Source organism: Sarcophilus harrisii, chromosome 4, assembly GCF_902635505.1.
Source record: "Sarcophilus harrisii chromosome 4, mSarHar1.11, whole genome shotgun sequence".
NCBI lineage: Eukaryota > Metazoa > Chordata > Mammalia > Dasyuromorphia > Dasyuridae > Sarcophilus > Sarcophilus harrisii.
Window position 1 is genome coordinate 422,940,701 of NC_045429.1, and position 20,871 is coordinate 422,961,571.

A 20,871-nucleotide genomic window follows, 5' to 3' on the forward strand; every position below is an offset into this window, starting at 1 on the left:
CCAACAAAAGGAGATGAAGGAAAGAGAAAATTCTATACAAAGGAGACAGCAGCATAGAGGCAGAGAGGTACTCAAATGGAATACTCAAATCACAAATGGAAAAATATATGGAAACAACAATAAAGGAAAAGTATTCACTGGTAGACTTAATCTGTAAAAGGCATTAGAGAATTAGGAACAGAATGAAAAAGGCTTAGGAAAATACAGGACATTTTTGGGGGGGAACTTTGAAAAATTTAATATGGCTTGAATGTAGACTATGTGAGGCACAGTGGGGAAAATTCATTTCCTCTACCATTAGAAAACCAGGTTCAAGCCTCAGGAAAATCACTGAACTCGAGGACTCATAGTTTAAAAATGAGAGAAGAGTTGGACCAGATTGCCTTGAGATCTCCTACTAGCTCTCAATCTAGAATCCGATGATGGACAGTATGAGAATGAGGGATCAATGCTCTGGAAAAGATCTCTTTCTAAAGCAATGGATGTAAGCCAATGATGAAAGTTCTAATGTCATCCAAAAGTACAAAGTCCCATCAAATTAGGAAGGCAGTATTATTATCACCATATGGAAAAAACAAACCCTAGGAAGGTGAAAGTGGGACTGCTCACCCACATTTTCTCCCCCCCACCCAGATTTTATCCAAACTTTCAAGTGCCATTTTCAGAAGATCACTAACAACGTGCTGATTAAAACTGTCTCATATAGACAAAATATATCACTGTGGTCAGGGACTATCTTTTGCTTCTTTTTGTATCTCCAGTGCCTGACACAGTTGGCACTTAATAAATGTTTACAGATTTTACAAAATGAAAATGGAAGTGGGTAATGATAACCATGCCCCACCAAGATAGAGGAGATAATCTGGCTAACCAAGCTGAACTGTCTATATTCTATACCAACATGTTTTTTTTTTCTCTTAAAAAAACATAATTTATTCCTGTTGTTTTTATATGATAGTCAATTTTGGATATAGTCCAGGGTCTCACCCCTTAGCACAGAACTCTTTCTTATCACAAAGAAAAAAATTAAGCAAAACCAACTGATGAAATTACTATATCTGACAGGTTATGGGGCTTTCTATACCTAGGTTTCTACTTGTTTGCCAAGAAAATGAAGAGGTTTATTTATCTGTTCTTGAGTAAGACTGGTTAATACAATTAACTCAGAACTTAGTTCCCTTGTAGTGATCATGTAATTTAAATTGGGGTTGCACTGTATTACAAATTAAATACCTTTTTAAAAAGTAAAGAGAGAAAGACATAGTCTCTCAGTATAGGGTGGGGCTATGAAGGTTTAGTGTGATACAGGAAATAAATCACTGACATTTTTCATTCACCCAAAATATATTCTCAGATCATTCATATAAAGATTTTAGATTTGAGAAGGTAGGCTTATGTGTTGGCAATTGCTGTCTTTTTGACTGCCTTTTTGGGATGATATTTGTATACAATTATTGTGATTTTTATAAGATTTTGTGATATTTTTAAATGAGTTGTGATATTTTTATGTGCTTTAAGAATACTTCCTCTGAGATACTTTGAAAAATTGATCCCTGCATGTCTTTAAAGTTGTGATCCAGATATGTTTCTAGTATCTGGTATAATCCTTCTATTAAATTTCCTGAAGAGTTTACCAAAGAAATATCATTAGATTAGTTTTGTCTTGATTTTCTTTCCAGGTTCATGTATAGAATGCTCTTGGGATGATCTAGCTTTCCTGGGTCTCAAGCATTTTACAATCTTGGTTTCCCCTAAATTGCTTTTTGCTCTTTTATGATGAAACACTTGTAAACTTCCATCTTAAAAAAGAAAACCTGGATTGCCCCTAGTTGCCACATTACTTTGCTTGGTAATCAATCGCATAATGGATAAGGTGATTTCTGAACTCCTATTGCCTTTTCATTATAGTGAAAGTTTTGCATCACAAAAGTTCTCAAAGTAACAATGATAGAGCTAATAATTTACATCATTTTCCTATTTTTCAGAGTTCGTAGAATTTCAAAGATTTATAATTGAAAAGGAAATCAAATGTTCTCCATTTTACAGCTGTAAAAACTGAGATGAGAGATAATATGACTTGGAGTTAAAGTATGGCAGGTGAGAGCTGCTATAATAATATGCAGTATATTAGTCTTACCTTTACCTTCCCTTTTTAGAATAGATTTTGACCTTTACTATTATCAGTCAATGATCTGACTGCACACGGCTCATTCTGACACAACTTCCACATCAGCAACCAGTCATTTCCTGCCTATAAGATACAGCCAATTTCACTTGTTGTGATGGTGTTTTTGGTGCTTACCACAATTAGGACTTCCATCCTCAATGATGTACAGGTATGAGGCTGAATATTCTATTTGCCTTTAGTCTCTTTCATTTGTTGATCCTGAACCATATTTTGCAATGTTTGGGCCCATTTTCTAATGACATTTTCACCACCCTCCCCTCTGTATTCACAATTGCAATGAAATAATTGTTTATCATATTAAAACATCAACTTGCTTTAAAAAAGCATCTCATTAAGCTCTTTATTGAGTTTTTTCTATTTTTTACATTTCTATAACTTACAATTATCAAAATACTTTGTGCTTCAGTTTGCTCATCTCTAAAATGAGAGGGCTGGACTAAATGATCCTTAAGGGTCCAGTTCTAAATCTAGAATATTATGATAATCATGGTGGACTCTTAGCTTGTGTTTATTATGAATACTGATAAGTGAACTGATCAGCCACATTTGGACAAACTACCTTGATTTCAACATAGTGATGCCATTTTGGTCTTCCTCAAGAATGAAAGACAAAAACCAACTAAGTACTACAAATTGGGAAAATTAAGGGTTCTATGAAATGCTTTTTTGGTCTTTGGCCATATAATAGAATTTTTGCACTAGAATGAATGCTAATTTTTCTACTTCACCTATTTGATCCTCCAAAAGGAACCTCTGTGATTTAATCTTCTATTAAGGTTCATTTTTTTGTTTGTTTGTTTCCTGCTATCAATATAGAGGTGATTTAGTTCTTTCTGCATCCTCTTCACTTGGTCACTGGATAAAAGATTGCACAGAAGGAATATCAAAAGTTAAGTTCAATTAATGCTTATTGATGATCTCAGAATGGTATAAATCTCAACAGCCCTTACCCCCATCCTCCTTTTCCCCCATTCTATTAACATCATTACAGAAACAAGTCATACAGGATTGGCAGCTATTTTGTGTTTACTAATCCTCAAGACCAAATCAGTTCACCTAGATGTTAAGTGATGAGCCCTTAACTCAGCCAGGTTGGTCTTAAAAATAACAAACATTGTCTGTCACAGGGTCCCATGTTTGTAAAAGCTCCCAGGGATTACATTCTCCTGGCATGTTTTTGAGAACTGAGAGCTCACCTCCATGCCATGGTGGGAAACCAGAGAAGGATTTTTATGAAAACCGATAAGAAACTAAAAACCTGAGATCCAGGAAGGCAATACATAAATCCAGAGAACAGACTTGTAATCAAGCACTCATAATCAGCATGACAGAGTAGAAACTGAAATTTGAGACATTTCCTGTTCTCCCCATCCAGAATACAAATGAGGGTATTTTTGAGCTCCCAGAAAAATAATGACTTTTCACTCTGAACCAAGGGGAACAATCTTTATACAGTTTTCTTCTAAAAAATAAATATATAAATGAAAATCAAAAGCTGTGGTGGGAAAAGCCTCACATTACAGATCAGCCTGTCACCAGCTAAAAATTGGACAGAATCAGGGACACCTGGTTCAAAAAACTAAAATGTGCAAAAGCCCAAGGCCCCAGACACAAAAGGCTCATGCACCAACTTTGGCAGTCACTGCCTAGTTTTTCATGCCAAAAAAGAGTTACTGAAATTGGAGCAACTGACAGCCATAGGAGTTTTTTTTAACAAACTCCTTGGGCTCATCATTCTATAAATGAGAGCCGGGAGAAAAGTTCAACCAGTTAGATTTGACTAGTGTCCACCTAAAATCCACTGTTCATATCTGCCCAATGCCCCAGAGCACAATTTTGGAACCAAATTGAAAATGCCTTCATAGGTTCAGCACAAAATAATAAATCACGCCTGCCCGACCAGTGAACTCAGAAGCAGTCGAGGAGGGGGATTTGTGAACAGAGACTGGTCCAACCAAAGCTTAAAAGACTAGAACCTAAGCTCATCAAATAACACAATCTTCCTCTAAGGGTCTCTGCTTTGAACTATTCAACTTCATTTTCCTAACTTTAAATATGAACAGAAATATTTTTAAGCTTAACTCAAACAACACTGTAAATAGTCCGGTCTACAAATACCCCTAAAGAGCCCCTTCAAAATACATTTTTCCAAGGGTGTCTCAAAGATGGTCTAAGGAAGCCTCTGGATAGGAAATCCTTTCCTCCTTTAACTATGGATTACATCCCTAAGAGAGTCTTCATTGATTAAAAGAATACCCAATATACTTCCATCCAGCTGACATAATTAATAAGGGGCTACTACAGGCAGAGGGCAGCTACATGGCACAGGGAATGGATCTGGGGTCAGAAAACTCATCTTTCTGAGTTCAAAACCAGCCTAGACACTTACTAATTATGTGTCTCCGGGCCAGTCACTTTACTCTGTTTGTCTCAGTTTCCTTGTCTGTACAAAAAAAATGAGCTGGAGAACAACATGGCAAACCCCTCCAGTATCTCTGCCAAGAAAATCCCAAATGGGGTCATGAGGAATTGGACATGATTGAAACAAGGGAATGACAATGTTCACCCTGTGTATTAGACCCTTGGAGAGAAACCACCTTGAGATGTCTGCCTTTATGGAGCTTGTAGTCTAATAGGGCATTATGTCTACATGAATAACTAACAAGTGACAAAAATAATGGAAAAGGGAATAAAGAATGGACATATATGAAGCTGTATGAAGTCTGAGAAAGGAAGCTTGTAGTCTAATCGAACTTTATGTTTATGGGAGTAATTAATAAGTGACAAAAATAATGGAAAAGGGAGTAAAGAATGGACATACATGAAGCTGTATGAAGTCTGAGAAAGGAAGCTTGTAGTCTAATAGAACTCTGTGTCTACAGAAGTAATCAATAAGTGAGAAAATAATGGAAAAGGGAATAAAGAATGGACACAGGGAGCTATATGAAGTCTGAGAAAGGAAGCTTGTAGTCTAATAGAACTCTATGTCTACAGTAGTAATTAATAAATGAGAAAATAATGGAAAAGGGAATAAAATGGACACAAGGAGCTGTATGAAGTCTGAGAAAGGAAGCCTGCAGTCTAATAGAAGTCTATGTCTACAGGAGTAATTAATAAGTGAGAAAATAATGGAAAAGGGAATAAAGAATGGACATACATGAAGCTGTATGAAGTCTGAGAAAGGAAGCTTGCAGTCTAATAGAACTCTATGTCTACATGAGTAATTAATAAATGAGAAAATAATGGAAAAGGGAACAAAATGGACACAGGGAGCTGTATGAAGTCTGAGAAAGGAAGCTTGTAGTCTAATAGAACAATAGAACAGCAGCAATGAGACTAGAGGTCTCTCTAGGATTAGTCTAGTCTAGAGGTCTAGAGAGTAGAGAGCAAGGGTTGGCTATGAGAACAGTGGAGGTGACATGAAGAGATCTTAAAGAGTCTTCCTGACCCTTGATGTTTCCTTTGTCTGAGCTTAGTGTGGACTCCAGCATAGTGACTCACACCTTTGAAGGTAGCCTAGGAAGGTACAAGCATTCTACAGGCTTGGGGGAAAGGAGGTGACCAAAGAAAGTGGAATAACTGTCAGGATGCTGAGGGTGTGCTAGGGACAAGTGATGCTCAATACTGTTCCAGTCCTGGTCACACCCTGGCCCTCAGATAGGGAGAATCAGCAAGAGTGGCTGATTATATGCCTCAGGCTGCATCTCTTTTGCTTGGAGTCAAAGGTGACATTTTCCCTTTACTGAAACCCTTACCGGGCTATTCTCGGTGTCTTTACAGAAATTATTCCAGTATGTTTCTCAAGGTCAGAGAACTGGTCACCACAAATAACACTAATACTAATATTTGTAATTAATCTTTATATTAATAGGAATGAATGAAGAAGAAGTTTGTCTAGAGCTTACTAAGGCTTTGTAAAAAGTTCTGTGCACATTTGGGACCATGCATACCCTTTGATCCAGCACTGTCACTACTGAGTTGGGATCCTAAATAGAAAACAAAAAAGGGAAAAGGTCCCACATGTGCAAAAATGTTTGTAGCGGCTTTTTTTTTTTTTTTTTTTTGCAGGAGCAAGAACTGGAAATTGAGTGGATGCTCATCAGCTGGGAATGGCTGAATAAGTTATGGTATATGAAAGTAATGGAACATTACTGTTCTATAAGAAAGGATGAGCAGGCTGATTCAGAAAAGCTGAGGGAAATGAGGAGAACCAGGAGGACATTGTATACAGTAATGAGATTATGGGATGATTCAAAGAAATTCCAGTAGATTTGGGATGGAAAAAGACAATGGCATCCAGAGAGAGCATTATAGAGACTGATCATGGATTGAATCATAGTATTTTCACCTTTTTGTTTATTTGTTTTCTTGCTAATGGTTTATCTTAATGAGCTTTTGCTCTAATTTTTCTTGCACGATATGATGAATATGGAAATATGCTTAAAAGGATTGTACATACTTAACCTATATTAGATTATGTTTTGTCTTGGGTAGAGGGAGGTAAGGGAGGGAGAAAAATGCAGAACACAAAGTCTTACAAAAATGAATGTTTAAAACTACCTTCACATGTATTTGGAAAAATAAGATACCATTAAATTACACACACACACACACACACACACACACACACACACACACAAAGTTCTGTGTACTTCTTGCTCTGAAGGAACTCACATTCTAAAAATTCTAAACCTGTCTGGAAGGTTTCAGTTGCAAGTCAAAGGGAAAAGTCCTTAGGGTTCAGTGGGCAAGCACTTGATATAGCAATATGTCAAGTATTATCAGAATTATGATCTTCATTAGAGTCTCATCTCAGAAGTTATCCACTAGAGGAAACTTAAACAAAAAACTTTCCTTTGCTCATGTTGTTTTGCTCTACCTCTCAGCAAATCACAGAATTTGAGAGTTGAAAGGGACCCAAGCGTGAAGGAAGCCCCACGGTAACATAATCAACAAGTATTTTCCAGCCTCATCCTTATCCTCTCGATCAGTAACAATAAGCATTTATTGACTGCACACTATGTACCAGGTTCTGTGCTAAAGTTAAGGGATGACTCATATCTTGCTTTATCCTTATATCCCCCAGCACTTAGCAGGTAGTAGGGATTTAATAAATGGACGTTCAATGGAATGGAATTTATCTTCCCAATACTTCAATAACCAACTGGAACAGACCACAAAATAGGAAAAAAAAGAGTTCAGATAAAAATAGTAGTAGGCAAGAGGCTTCGCCAGGATTAAACAGTGAACAAAACTGTGGCAGATCTGGGGAATAATTTCAGATAATTTTGACTCTCGTGCAGGCTGTATGCTTCCTATCCATTAATATGGGATCACTGTGGGCCAGTATGGTGCTGGGAAGATGTAAGTTAATTTTCCTTCTCTTCCCTTACCCCATTCCAACTCTATAACACCAGCTGGGTCTACTGTAAGGAAGGAAGTCTTGGTACAGACCTGGGACAATTTGGGTTAACTTTGACCCAAGTGAATTAAACTGGGACCCAACTGTGGACCCTTTGGGCAAAGAAAAAATAGAAAAATAGTTTTTTGGACTTTGGTGATTAGCTCATGAGCCACTCTTCATCTACTATTTTTAATTTCTGCCAGAAGTTTTTATTTATTTTTAATCTTCCTAAACTGCTTTTTTTTGGGAGGGGGGCAAGTAGGGTCACCCAGTTAGTAAGTGTCTGAGGCTGATACTCCAACCCCTGCACCACATAGATGCCCCTTAAACTGAGAACTGCTTCTGAGACTAGTGAAATATGACTAGTAAAAGGCGTTTCAGCCCTCAGCTTCTGTACCAAATGCAGAATACTGACCCAGACAAGGACAAACAAAATCCTCTCCATCAAATTCTTCTCAATACACATGTTCTGTAGTTTCAAATCTCCAGGGAGTTCATGGAATGCCAGGTTTCTCTGGTAGGATATACCCACCAAATCCTCCCCACAGAGAGAGCTTACAATCATACTTCCCCTTCCTGGTCAACTCACCATTCTAGGAGCCCCTTCTTTTCTGTTTAATAGCAAATAATAATAATGATAATAACAGCTAGTAATGATTTTGTGCTAAGGCCTTTACAATAATCTCATTTTATCCTCACAATTCTGCCATATAAATACTATTATGGCTTAGGGAAGCCTAAGGGCTTCCCTTAGGAATTGCTTAGGGAATTGAGGCAGGCAGTGGTTGTGTGACTTGCCCAGTGCTCCATAGATATTAAGTGTCTAGATTGGATTGGAACTCAGGTCTTTATGATACCAGATACAGCACCTAGCTGCCTATTCCTATAGGTCATATAAGGCAGCATACTGAATTCTGAGTGTGGGAGTCAGACAAACCTAGATTCAAATTCTAACTGCATCACTGCAAGTCATTTAGTCTTGGTTTTCTCATCTTTGAAATGGAACTAAGAAAAGCAAATTTCATGAAGATCCAATGAGAATGTATGTAGGGTTTTTCAAACTTTAAATTTCTGTATGTAACTACTGTTAGTGCTCTACAGTTAATTTCTCTGATCAAATTCAAGCCAGACATGGCTTTCTGAAGAGAAATTCACTGCGGAAAAAAAGAAAGGAATTCTGTGCTTGAAGATAAAATATCACAAAGTTGGGAAATATAGTTCTGGCCTGAGCCTTTCTAAAACTAAAAAATGAACAAAATCAAATATAAAGTAAACCCTCAAACAGCATTCAGTTTATTTTTTCAACACATTGCATTCAATAGATTTTGCAAAGCCTTAACTAATTAAAATTACTAAATATATTATTATATGTATTTATAAATATATAATAAAATTACTAATATAAATTACTAAATATTAGGATCATCAAATCTTTGAGTAAACATGCAAGGTCCTTACAATGAGACCTAATGTTCTTTATGCAGAGAACAGTTAGTTACTGCTTCGGGCTGCATGTTGTTATCCAGAAATTTCACATCAAGAGACCTGAATTAAAACCAAAGCTCCAGATTCTCTGAAAATCAAAACTTGCTCTGCCATTTATCTAAGGGCCAGCCCAGCCCATTCCTTTATACTCCTTTCCCTTCAAAGAAGGAAAACAGTCAGCTCAGCTGCTTGTAACTCCCAGAAAAAAAAATTACCAGAAAATGGCAGTTACTAGAAATGAAATGGCTGGTGTGAAAAGTAAAAATAACCTGTGAGTCTCTACTCCAGTGCAGCAAGACACACAGTAGGTATTTTTAAATAAATGACAGTTAACCAACTAGAAAAAGAAGTGGTTTGAAGGGACAATTAACTTGGGCACTGGGGGTGTTCCTTTAGCAGAACCAGGTGACAAACAAATGCTAGACAGGCCTTTGCAATCTCAATTTCATCATCTTTACCCCTTGTCTCCTGTCCTAAAGGATAATTCCAAAATGGAGAGAAAGGATTTGACATATAGTTTTCCCACAATGTTCAGGTCAGATATTTTAGTAAAATATCACGAGGCTGGAAAAGACTGTGGCCTGGGCCTTCCTAACAAATATCAGAGCAGGAAACTGGTATAAAAAAAGAGAAATTGCAAAGCTATTTAATCTCTCCGGGCATCAGAGGCTTTTGTACCACACAGAACCATTCTCCCACAGGGCATGGAAGAGATTAGGATATAATCAACTTTTTAACAAGTATCTTATACTGCTCAATACCACAGAGAGATTATAAAACAACCATCAAACCTAATTATCAACAGTTGCATTATTTCTCATAATCTTTTTTTTGCATAGGAATTGTGACCCCATCAAATTGTTTTAAGCTACATACATCACTGCCATCCTACTCTATGGTCCCCTTCTTTTCTGTATGTCTTTAAAAATGTTTCCTTAATGCTGTTTTCTTTGTTTGCTTTTGTTCCCCTCATCACTTTCAGTATCTTCTTCCCACTCCCTCCCCACTTCAAACAAAAATTATCTATGTGGTCCATAAACCATGTGCTATATTGATTGTGTCTCTTATATACTGTCCCACAACTTTCCACCAATGGAGGGGCATGTGGTGGGGAGAGCCATGCTGATTCATCACTGCCCACAACAAAGCTCAACTCCTTTGCAATGTTGTTGCTGATGTAGCTCTCCTACTTCTGTCAACTATCATAAATTTTTTTAATAAAAAAAAAAAAGTTTTGGCTTCTGAAAACCTACTGTGGCAATGACAACAGACTAGAAAAGAGATGGTGGAACAAACTGGCAGTTGGGTCACATGCTGATGACACCAGGAAGAATTCTAGGGGAAGTCCATCCCCAGGGAAGCCTGGTGAGAAAGTAGGAAAAAGGGTCAGATTTGGAGCCAAAAAAGCAGAAATAGATGTCTTTCCAGGAAAACTACTAGGCAGGTTTCTAAAAAATTGAGTTTTTATCGATGTCTTTTTACATCAGAAGAATACTATCCCTAGTATTCTTCCCTTTACTAGGAAGTTTAAAATAATTAGATGGGGACAAGGTCTTGGGGAGCCTTCAGAGAAAAATAAAATTGATAAGGCTGGAACTTGACATTTTGTTCTCTTTGGAGTGGGCAGGGAAGAGGAAAGAAAAGATATTATCATTAATAATGTGATTCTTTTTTCCCCTCTTTTTCCTTCTATTTCTCCTTCTCCCTCTCTTTTCCTCCCAGAAACGGTTTTCTTCAATTTTTATTTCTAATGCATGTATCGACACTCTGATTACCATCTTTAAGAAGGCTTGGTTCTTAAATGCCTAAGCTGGAAGAAAGAGTTGAAATAAAAACATTTTAACCTTCAAAACCGGGTGAGCATCAGGACAACACTGGACCCCCCCTCCACCCTAACCCTAAGACAAGAGAAATAGAACAAGGCTCCCAATTAAATCAATTCAGTTCACTCAACAAAATACTCCCTGAGGTGCCATTGTATATAAGAAGCCATAGTGGTGGTTAGTGCTGTACAAGTCAGGAGTAGGAAGCCTAATTCCTTACTCTAGGTGCTAATGATGCTACTGGAAAGGTAAATAGAGAGTGTGATGGGTCACATAAGTAATGACATCAAACACATGTGAACTGCATTTTACACAATTACACAACATAAATGCACTGAGACAGTGCTAATCTGGAGCCAGAAAGACTTGAGTTCAAATGTGGCTTTAGACATTTACTATTCCTGTGATCCTTAATGTGTCTGCCTCAGTTTCCCCATGTGTAGAATAGGGATAATAATAGCACCTAACCTCCAGGACTGTTGTAAGAATCAAATAAGATAATATTTCTAAAGTACTTTGCAAACTGAAAAGTTTGCAAAAGTTAGCATAAAATACTAGCCCATAGCCATCATTATCATGGAAAGAAGTAAAATAGTATATTGTGCACATCAACAGGATTCATTGTTTCCCACAGAACTCAAACTTCTTCCAAACTTTTCGGTTTCTTATGGCTTCTTGGGACTGAAAATTCACCAGAATTTTCCTCAAAACTCCTTCCCCTACATCACGCTATACATCCAAATCAAATTGTCAAAGTTTCCAACATGGCTTGCCTCTATACTTCCCCCTGTTAAAGCCGCTTAGTTCACAGTTTTATTCTTTCTTTCCTAGTTTACCGCAATGAATGGGCCTAACTGGTTCCACAGTAGAATGTTAGCATCTAAAGGGCAAGAATATTCCATATTTGATATTCCTAGCATCCAGACCAGTGGCTGTTATACAGCTTAATACATTTGTTGTTTTTTTGTTGATTGATTCTGTGAAATCCTACAAAAACTTACTGTTCATATATGCATTTAGACAGTTTGATACTATCTCCTATCATCTGATTTATAAACGTTGAATATGTATATGAGTTATTTTCTGAATGAGACAGTAAACTGTTAGAGGCCAGGAATCATGTCCCTAATGTATATTCTTGTTTCACCATCCTTTCATACCTATATAGTGCTCAGCAAAGAATGAGTGCTCGGTCAGCATCTGATGAAAAATATTGTTTTAAATATTTTATTGTAGTCAAGACCAGGTCAGCATCTTGAATATGGGTGCAGAAAGGTACCCTGTAGTAATGAGCTGAGTAAGTAATTCAGAAGGGGCTTTTCAGCCACGCAATGTAAATTGTGGAAGGTCATATGTCAAGCAATAGCCTCATCCAAAATATTCCTGCTCCCACTCCCTTCTGGCTCAGCATATGTATAATGGGCACTTACCTGTCCATTGTGGAGGACAGCGACAGTTGTAAGTGTTGACTCCATCCACACAAACTCCTCCATTCTTACAATTGTGGTTCGGACAGTCATCAATATTTCGCTCACAAGTGGTTCCTTCAAAACCTGATACAAAAAAAGGGCCAACAGGAAAAATGATCAGTCAGAAGGTTCTGCTCAGTTTCCTTAACTGTAAAAAAAATAAAAAGGGGGGTGTCTACAAGACCCTTAAGATCTCTTCCAGGCTGAGCCATCAACTAGAAATCCCCCTCTTCTCACCTACACAGCAAACAAGACAAACTGCTTCACATAATTCCCTCATTGTGTGACCCCTTCCTTCCAAAGGCTTCAAAGCTTCATTGGAACACCTATCAATTCCCATTTTATTTGCATAGGATAAAATCCTGGTGAAGGTGATCTTTTCCTCCTACTACAATTTCATTGGTAGAATTTTAAAAACACAAGCCCACCAAATTCTTCTATCTCTTATGGCAATCCAAATGGGGTTGGGGAGAGAAGGTTGGATACTAGAGCCGTCATAATTAAAATTTTTTTTTATTAGACTTAAACTCAAAAAGAGAAGCATTATCTCCATTAAATGTATCAACATTCTAAATCATTTCCTTCTCCCCCTCCCATTATTCCTCTCTCCTGTATCTATTTTACTTTTTATTTTAGCACAGCAGATCATATCCACCCTTCTCTTAATAGATGCTCTATCCACTATTCTTTCTAGTCATCCCATTGTGGTTCCCTTTGGGAGTTTGTTTCTTTCCTGCCTATTTCTGGTACTAAAATTTGGATCCCTCCTTGAATGATATAATCTAAGTTTAATAGCTCACCAACTTGCACTTTTTTTCCTTCTCCATTTCCATAACAAGCTCTTTCTATAATTTTTATGCCTATGCTACTCCACCCTAGGCCCAGCAAGTTGTTGTTGTGTTGATTTTTTCCCCCAGCATCCATACAAAATAACACTGGCCAGATAATCTGGGTGGAGACGAAAAGAAACACTCTCTGTGAAACTAAGAATTTAAGTGAAACTGGAAATTATGACTCAACATGATGCTGTTCCTTTAGGATATTATTAAATATGACCAAGGCTACTAGATTATTTGTTGGGCTTCCAATTTTTTAAATGATACCATGCATAACTGGATGGAACAACTGACCACATTTATTTCATTCAAAGATATGAATTCTATAAAGGAGATCCTAATTCTTTAGATAGATGAAAAGTATCTTGTACAAGTCCATATTTAATGGGAAATCATCAGAAATATGGATCTATTGACCTACCGACAGTAGGACATTGAGTTTTGAGGCATTTTTCCATATTATTTGATAGGTTTGCCCAGCCCCAGGGTTTATACTGAGCTACTGCCTGGTCAAGGATACACAGAACTGATCAACTACTATAGGGCTCTTCTCTAGACAATGGTGAGAAGCAAGGTAATAAATCCTGATAGGAAATCAAACTTGTGACTTTCCTCTAGCCATAAAAATAATAATTACAACTATCCTATAGAGGGAGAACCTTATAAAGCATTTCCATACAAGTGCTCTAAACCAGCATTAGAATCTGAGTTCAAATCCCACCATTGTCATCTGTTACCTATATGACAATGGGTAATTCAACTGACCTGAGTTCAATTTGCTCATCAGTAAAACAAGCAGGGGTAAGCTAGATGAATTCTGAGGTCCCTTCCAGCTTATTATTCTAGTCACTAGAAAATTTCCTCTACTACTTTATCATTGCTTTAACAACTTGAAAAACCTACACTCGAAAGTCATATTTAATATAACCATGCTTACCTCCCACATTTGAGAGCAGGAGGCTCAATCCTACATTCATCTCCTCCCTTTTAAAAGATCTTATCTATACAAATATTTCCTAGAATCATAGAATTTTTTGTTTTTTTTGGATCAAGTCTGTGCTTTCATTTCATGTGGGAAACTCCTTGGTATGGTAAGTCCCTCCACTGTTACAGAATGACATTTCAGCTATAATTTAGAGTCTTAAAGGGTGGCAAAAGTACCAGCATTCAATCCGAAATGACAGCAAAGCTTGCCCTCTCATTCACTGGGGGCTATATCACTTCCCCTTTTTGTATTTTACAGATGAGAAAAGTGTTAAGTTTCCAAACTTGGAGGCTACATGGGTTGAGAAATGGCTGGGTGTGTCAGGTTCACTGGGAGGATCACATTGGCACCCTAGCAGAGCCATATTAACTCAAACCAATTTAAATCCTTAAAAGGATCAGTAAGCAGAAATAATTTCAGAGGTATGGTTCAGAATCCTATTGTTATTGTACTGTGGGTAGGTTTACTTATTGATGATAGTTAGGGGGAAGAAGAAAGTTAAAGGAAAGGAGGAGACAGAAAATTCTTCTGGACCTATTATTCTAGAAATTAGCACATCCCTCTAAGAAGCCACCACACCTTCTTTCTTGAGTCTGGTGGGTGTGTACCTGTGGAATGAGTTTAGTAGAAAAAAGGGAGTTTACCTATTCTCTTATTGGCAAAATTGACAGTTTCGAAGGTTCTGTGTGAAAGGCCTCCAGGAATAAGCAAATTTGCAGTAAGAAAACTAGAGAACCAATACCAATTAAAAAAAAAAAAAAAAAAAAAAAGCCTAAATTATAGGCTCATGTGCCTTAGCCTTTCTGATAGCTCATCCTTATTTTACTACTATTTTTTCTTCTTAGCTAGTTCCCATCAAGTCTCTATCTACTGGATCCATTTCCCCAGAAATTCACAAGAAGATAAGGGATGAAAAAATTATCCTGATTATAGCTGGAAATATCTTTTTCCCCCCCTAACTTTCAATTGCTTGGCCAAGATTTTGAGCCACATCAGGTAAGCAGGTCTTACTTTCCAGTTCCAAAAACCATTCTTTAATATTTTGACCCCACATTTTAATATTATGACTCCATAGCAACTCACCCCCAAGTCAGAGAGTTCTGCCAAAGGAGGTGCCATAGCCAAGAAGGCAGCAACTCACCTGACTTGGAGGATGCCAAAAAACCCAAATCCACTAATAGTTCTTAATCTGAGCAGAAACGGAGCAGACACTAAAGCCACAAAATGTGCTCAATCCTTATTTTAATGACCAAGGGATAATAAATAATCATCAGTCTACTAAGTGCAAGGATATTTAACTAGGGATAAATCTCTATTATGGAAAAAGGCTCATCTGCCAGGTTCCTATTTAGAAGAACATAGGAGAGAGAAGAAGAATGAAAGGGTGTGGAAGATGAAGGAGAGAAAAAACATACTGGAAGGCTACCCAATCCAACTGTCAACTCTCAAGAGACAACCAATAGATTTAAAACAGCCCAATGTTTTGTGATGACTTGTGCTAATTTATTAAAATATACACCTACACACCAAACCACCCATACCCAGCTCTCTCTCCAGCTGGCCCCAACCCAATAATATTGAGAGTTGATGATTTGATAATTTTCGTTAGTGTTCTGTTGTGTTCTTATGATAAACCTTCTTTGGCGGGGTGCCATTCCTCAGTACATACACACATAGAGACTTCTGCTAAAGAATTAATATAATGTTAACTCATGAAAAGTCTGAAATGTTTACAGCTACTGACCTATAGAAGAGCCTTTACCTACTTTTCTGCCCCATAAAGATCTTTCTAATCTCTTTCTTCTTGGAGTCTTCCAATGTTACATTTTTATGCTAAAGAAAAAAATTCTGAATTTTTACAAACATGCTTATGTCTCTCCCCTCCCACCCCAGGAAATATTTCTCTAATGAAGTCAGCATGGTATAGGGAAATAGATGCTGAATTTTGAGCCAGAAGACTTCATTTTAAATCCCACATGTCTGTGTAACCTTGACCTGAGGTCGAGCCAATTAACCCCCTGTGGGTCTCAGTTTCCTCATATGTAAAAAAGGATTGGACAAGAGGAGCTCCAAGATTTCTTCCAAAGATCTATGAGATAACCACAGCATTGCTTTGCCAGAAGAAACTTCAATTCAGATACAATTAGCCTCTCTATTCATATCATTAGAGCAGAAACTCATAGATCTTCAGATCAGTCAACAAGCATGGTTACCTCATGCTAAGCACTGTGCTAAGAAGTCACTTCATTAAAAATCCTCAATTCATCTAAAAAGGGAAAGGGAACTAGCCCATGGTCATGTAGATGGTCCATAGTGGAGTCAGCATTCAAATTGAGGTCCTTTCCATTTCTCATTGTTTTCTCCCCAAGACTATAGTGGAGGCAACAGAGCAGTTTCATGCTCACTAACAGAACAAGTCATTTCACCTTCCCCATTTTTAAATGCAATAATTAGCACATAAAAAAGAATAATTATGAATATTTAAGATGTCATTTTTTAAAGCCATCTCAAATTTACTTCTTTAGTAGGAAATGGTGCTAAATTCTCAAAGCAGCTCACCGTCAGGAAGCCTAAGAGTTATGTTCCGAAGCATATGAACTGTGAGCCCCAAACCCTTAAATTATACAAAAATATAACTTTCCACAGGTCTCCTGCTTCATTTTTGGTTTGCAGCACAGTGGGTCATTCAGTATTAAGTCATGGGCTACTATAAGATGGAAACCAGATGTATTTATCTCCCTCTTTTTTCTCTTTTAACTGTAGTGCCCAATTAGTGCCATAAAGCAGTGGGCACCCCACAAGTACTAAAGGATGGAAACATTTTATTTTTCAGATAATGGCCAACAAGATAGAGTGCCAGACAGAGTCACAAATACCCGAGTTCAAATCCAGCCTCAGACACTGACTGTGCAACTCTGGGCGAGAAACTTAATTTGGTTTGATTCAGTTTTCTTACCTGTAAGATGAGCTGGAGAAGGTAAACTTCTCTGATATCTTTGCCAAGAAAATGCCAAATAGAGTCACAAAGAGTTAGCCATGATTGTAACAACTACAAACCATTTTTCCCCCCAACAGTTTAAAAGGACCTGACATTTCACTAAAACTCAAAACACCTACTTGGGATGGTTCTTCTCTTATTCCCGACCTTTCTTACTTCAGCAATGGGGACAAATGACTTGCAAAAAATCAGGAAGAGAATTTTTGTCTCCTTATTCCTTGATTTAGTGTGATATATAGTGAACCCTTGGAATTAAATAGCTTGGGATTGAGACCTAGCTAACAATGATGATGAAGATAATGATGATAATGACAATAATAGCAGCTAGCATTTATACAGCACCTACTATGTGTCTGTACTATGTATTACTATCTCATTTAATCTGTAGGTTTTACAGTTTATAGTTGAATAAATTGAGGCAAATACAGGTTAAGCATCTTGCTAAAGTTCATACAGCTTATTAAGGGTCTGAAGCAGGATTTGAACTCACGATCTTCCTGAAACTCTATTTACTCCTCCACCTATTTCTACCATCTAGCTATATGAGTAAGACAACATCTCAGAGCCTCAGATTTGCTATTTTTAAAACAAAAGCCGACAATACTTGCACTAACAACCTTATAAGGTAGTCATGAGGAACAACAGAGATATAGTCATTAAAATCCTTTTGGGATCCAAAAGCACTCTATCCACATAATGATGATGATGAATTCTCTCTTGCTGAACACTGAGTGATTTCCTTTTTTTCTGAGAATATATTATGCTGGCTTGATAGATCCCTTCCTGTACACACTTTCAGAATTCCCTAAGGTCCTTATCCTAACTGATGGATAACAATGCAGAGAATTTCAGTGAATAATCACTCTCTCCTAGCTAAAAAAAACTTCCTTTATTGACTTCTCTGACTTCCTGTCATTGTTTAGCTGCCAAGTCAATCCCCTGGTTCTAGGCAACTGTTAAAAGGCATTTTCTACAAAGTGAAAGAACTTTTTTTTTCCCTGTGAAGGTTTATACAACATCATATCAAACTCAATCATTAGGCCCTCTGGACTTCTGATAAATCCAAGAGCCAGGACATATGGAAAAGTGAAATATTCAAAATTAGATTATTTCCTTAACCCTTAAATGCTAACAAAAGAAAGGCCTGAGGATTGATGATTTTCTTTAAATAAATGATCCTTCCTACAATTAGGATGCTCACTATGTGGGATCCCAGAAAGAGGGTTGAACCCAGGAAATTGGGGTTTGAAATCAGCCTCAGGAGCTGACTGGCTATTACATGTAGGTGATTAATAAGTCATAAAATTGTGTGACCATGAGACCAAATCGCTCAATTTCCCAAAACTTCCATTTCTTTATCTGTAGAACATGACAATCCATATGGAAGGTTCACAGTGAGAAAATCACTTTGGATATTTTAAGATGCTTTACTAAAGTGAGTTCATAAGACTGCATATTTAGAACCTCAAGTCCCAACACTTATTTTACAGATATGGAAAAGAAACTAAGATGCAGAAAAGTTAAATGACTTGCCCATCAGGTTCAGAAAGCTAGTAAAAATAGGAGTCAGGATTTGAGTATGCTTTTCTTCACTCCAAGTCCAGTGACAACCTACTATGTCTCATTGCCTTTTATGATGTACAGTAATGTCATTATTTATAGCATGTTGCTGTTCATTTTTATTCTTGTGACCGATTCTTTGTGACCCTATTTGGGGTCTTCTTGGCAAAGATACTGGAATGGTGTGCCATTTCCTTCTCCAACTCACTTGACAAATAAAAAACTAAGGCAATTAGGAGCAACTTGTCCAGGGTCATACAGCTTGTAAGAGTTTTCCAAGACCAGATTTGAACTCAGGAAGATGAGTCTTCTTGATTCCAGGCCTGGTATTCTATCCACTCTGCAACACTCAGTTGTCCCTATTAATAGTATACTAGCACACATTAATGAATAACATTTACTTGAGTGAATACATTCCCTAACTTTTGAATGTAGAAAAATTGAGAATAAAAATAAACTAAGCTTTAAAATAACATAGAATTACTAGGAAGGCTTTTAGGTGAGCATAAATCCATAATTATTCAGGCCAAATTGAAATATATTTTCAAAACTTATGGCTTTCAAAGAAAAAAAACCTTCATCCTTTCCTGTTCACTTCTGAGAGTAAATTGCATTCACAGTCTCTAAGTGTTGCCAACTCCCTCTGGAAAGCAGGGGAGAGAACGCTTTTTTGAGGCAATTCTGCTTACTTCACAGATTTTCCTCCCCTGCAGTTTTCTTTCTTTTGTTGGTATTTTTTTTTTGTATTACTAAGACACTTGTATAAAAACAGGATTGTTGTTGCTTAGCAATTCATCTGTTCCAGCTGCTTATTCTCCAGTCCCAGTTAAAATCCTCCATTTTTGACATTCTAATTATTCAAACAAGATTCTTCAAAGCTTATTTCTTCCTCCTTTCCAATGGGACATCAAGGCCCCCAGCTTTCTCGCATACCTAATCGTATCCCTTGTATACTTAATTGTAACTTCTTAAATCTTAGCAGCACGCATGTTATCTAGATATATAAATGTTCAGTGGGAAGATCAACAGATTCTGGTAATAAACAGATGTGTCTAATTTCCATTGCTATCTTCAGATGTATTCTTCACTCTTTTCCCATGCTTGCCCCTTTCCCAGAGCTCAATTTTCCCTTTAAAAGAAGCAATAAAAAATTTCCTAGTCACCCATCACCATAAATACTGACACGATAAATTATCCTATGTTGATTTATCTGCCATAAAGCGTCCATAAAAGTCCTTTTCTCCCCCTTCCCCCTACTACCCACCACCATAACCTCATTGTTCATATCTTTAAACTTCCTCTTTTCCATGATAGGCTGAGCCCCACCCAATCCCCCCCTCAGCTGATCTCTCTCCATACCCAGGGGACTCCTAACAGCTCCTTACCTGGCAGGCAGTTGCATTCGAAGGTAAAGTCATCAGTCTGCCGGCAGGTCCCCCCATTGACACACGGAGAGGGAGAGCAGGGCACATAGGGGCTGTCACAATGCTGCCCTGTGAATCCCTGTGGGCACTGGCACTGGTAAGAGCCCGGCAGGTTGAGGCAGGTGCCACCATGCTGGCAGCGCCCAGGAACATCGCACTCGTTCAGGTCAGTGTCACATTTCTGCCCCGTGAAGCCTGCTGGGCAGCTGCAGGAGAACTGGTTTGCTATCGTGGTACATGTGCTCCCGTTTGCACACGGCTGAGACAAGCAGGCGTCCACCCACTGACAGTGCTTTCCTGTGGAAGGGAGGATCACACTCAGCAATGGGACAAAAGGGGGCTTCCTTCGGGCCACCATTCCCCAGCTCTGTTCTCAATACCAACCCTTTCAAATGTGGGAAAACAGAATAAATAGACTAAGTTTTAAAATAACTTACAATTACTAGGAAGGCTTTTAGGTGAGCATAAATCCATAATCATTCAGCCCAAATTGAAATATATTTTCAAAACCTATGGTTTTCAAATTAAAAAAAAAAAAAAACCCTCTTCATCCTTCCCCATTCACTTCTGAGGATAAATCTCATTCACAGTCTCTAAGTGTTTCCAACTCCCTCTGGAAAGCAGGGGAGAGAACGTTTTTTTTGGTTTACAAAAAAAGCACCAAATTCCTAAACCAGCATCTTTGGACACCCAGTGGGA

At 37.7% G+C, this 20,871-nt stretch overlaps 1 protein-coding gene across 1 annotated transcript in view; it reads right to left on the reverse strand.

Moving 5' to 3' along the window:
• NOTCH2 (notch receptor 2) overlaps positions 1-20,871 on the reverse strand; it is a 168,730-nt gene that overhangs the window by 55,875 nt on the left and 91,984 nt on the right. The window contains exons 4-5 of the mRNA XM_031967394.1: positions 20,134-20,469; positions 12,331-12,453 (exon numbers count right to left, since the gene is read on the reverse strand). Of these exons, the coding sequence (XP_031823254.1) occupies positions 12,331-12,453; positions 20,134-20,469 (459 nt within the window). The remainder of the gene's footprint in view (positions 1-12,330; positions 12,454-20,133; positions 20,470-20,871) is intronic.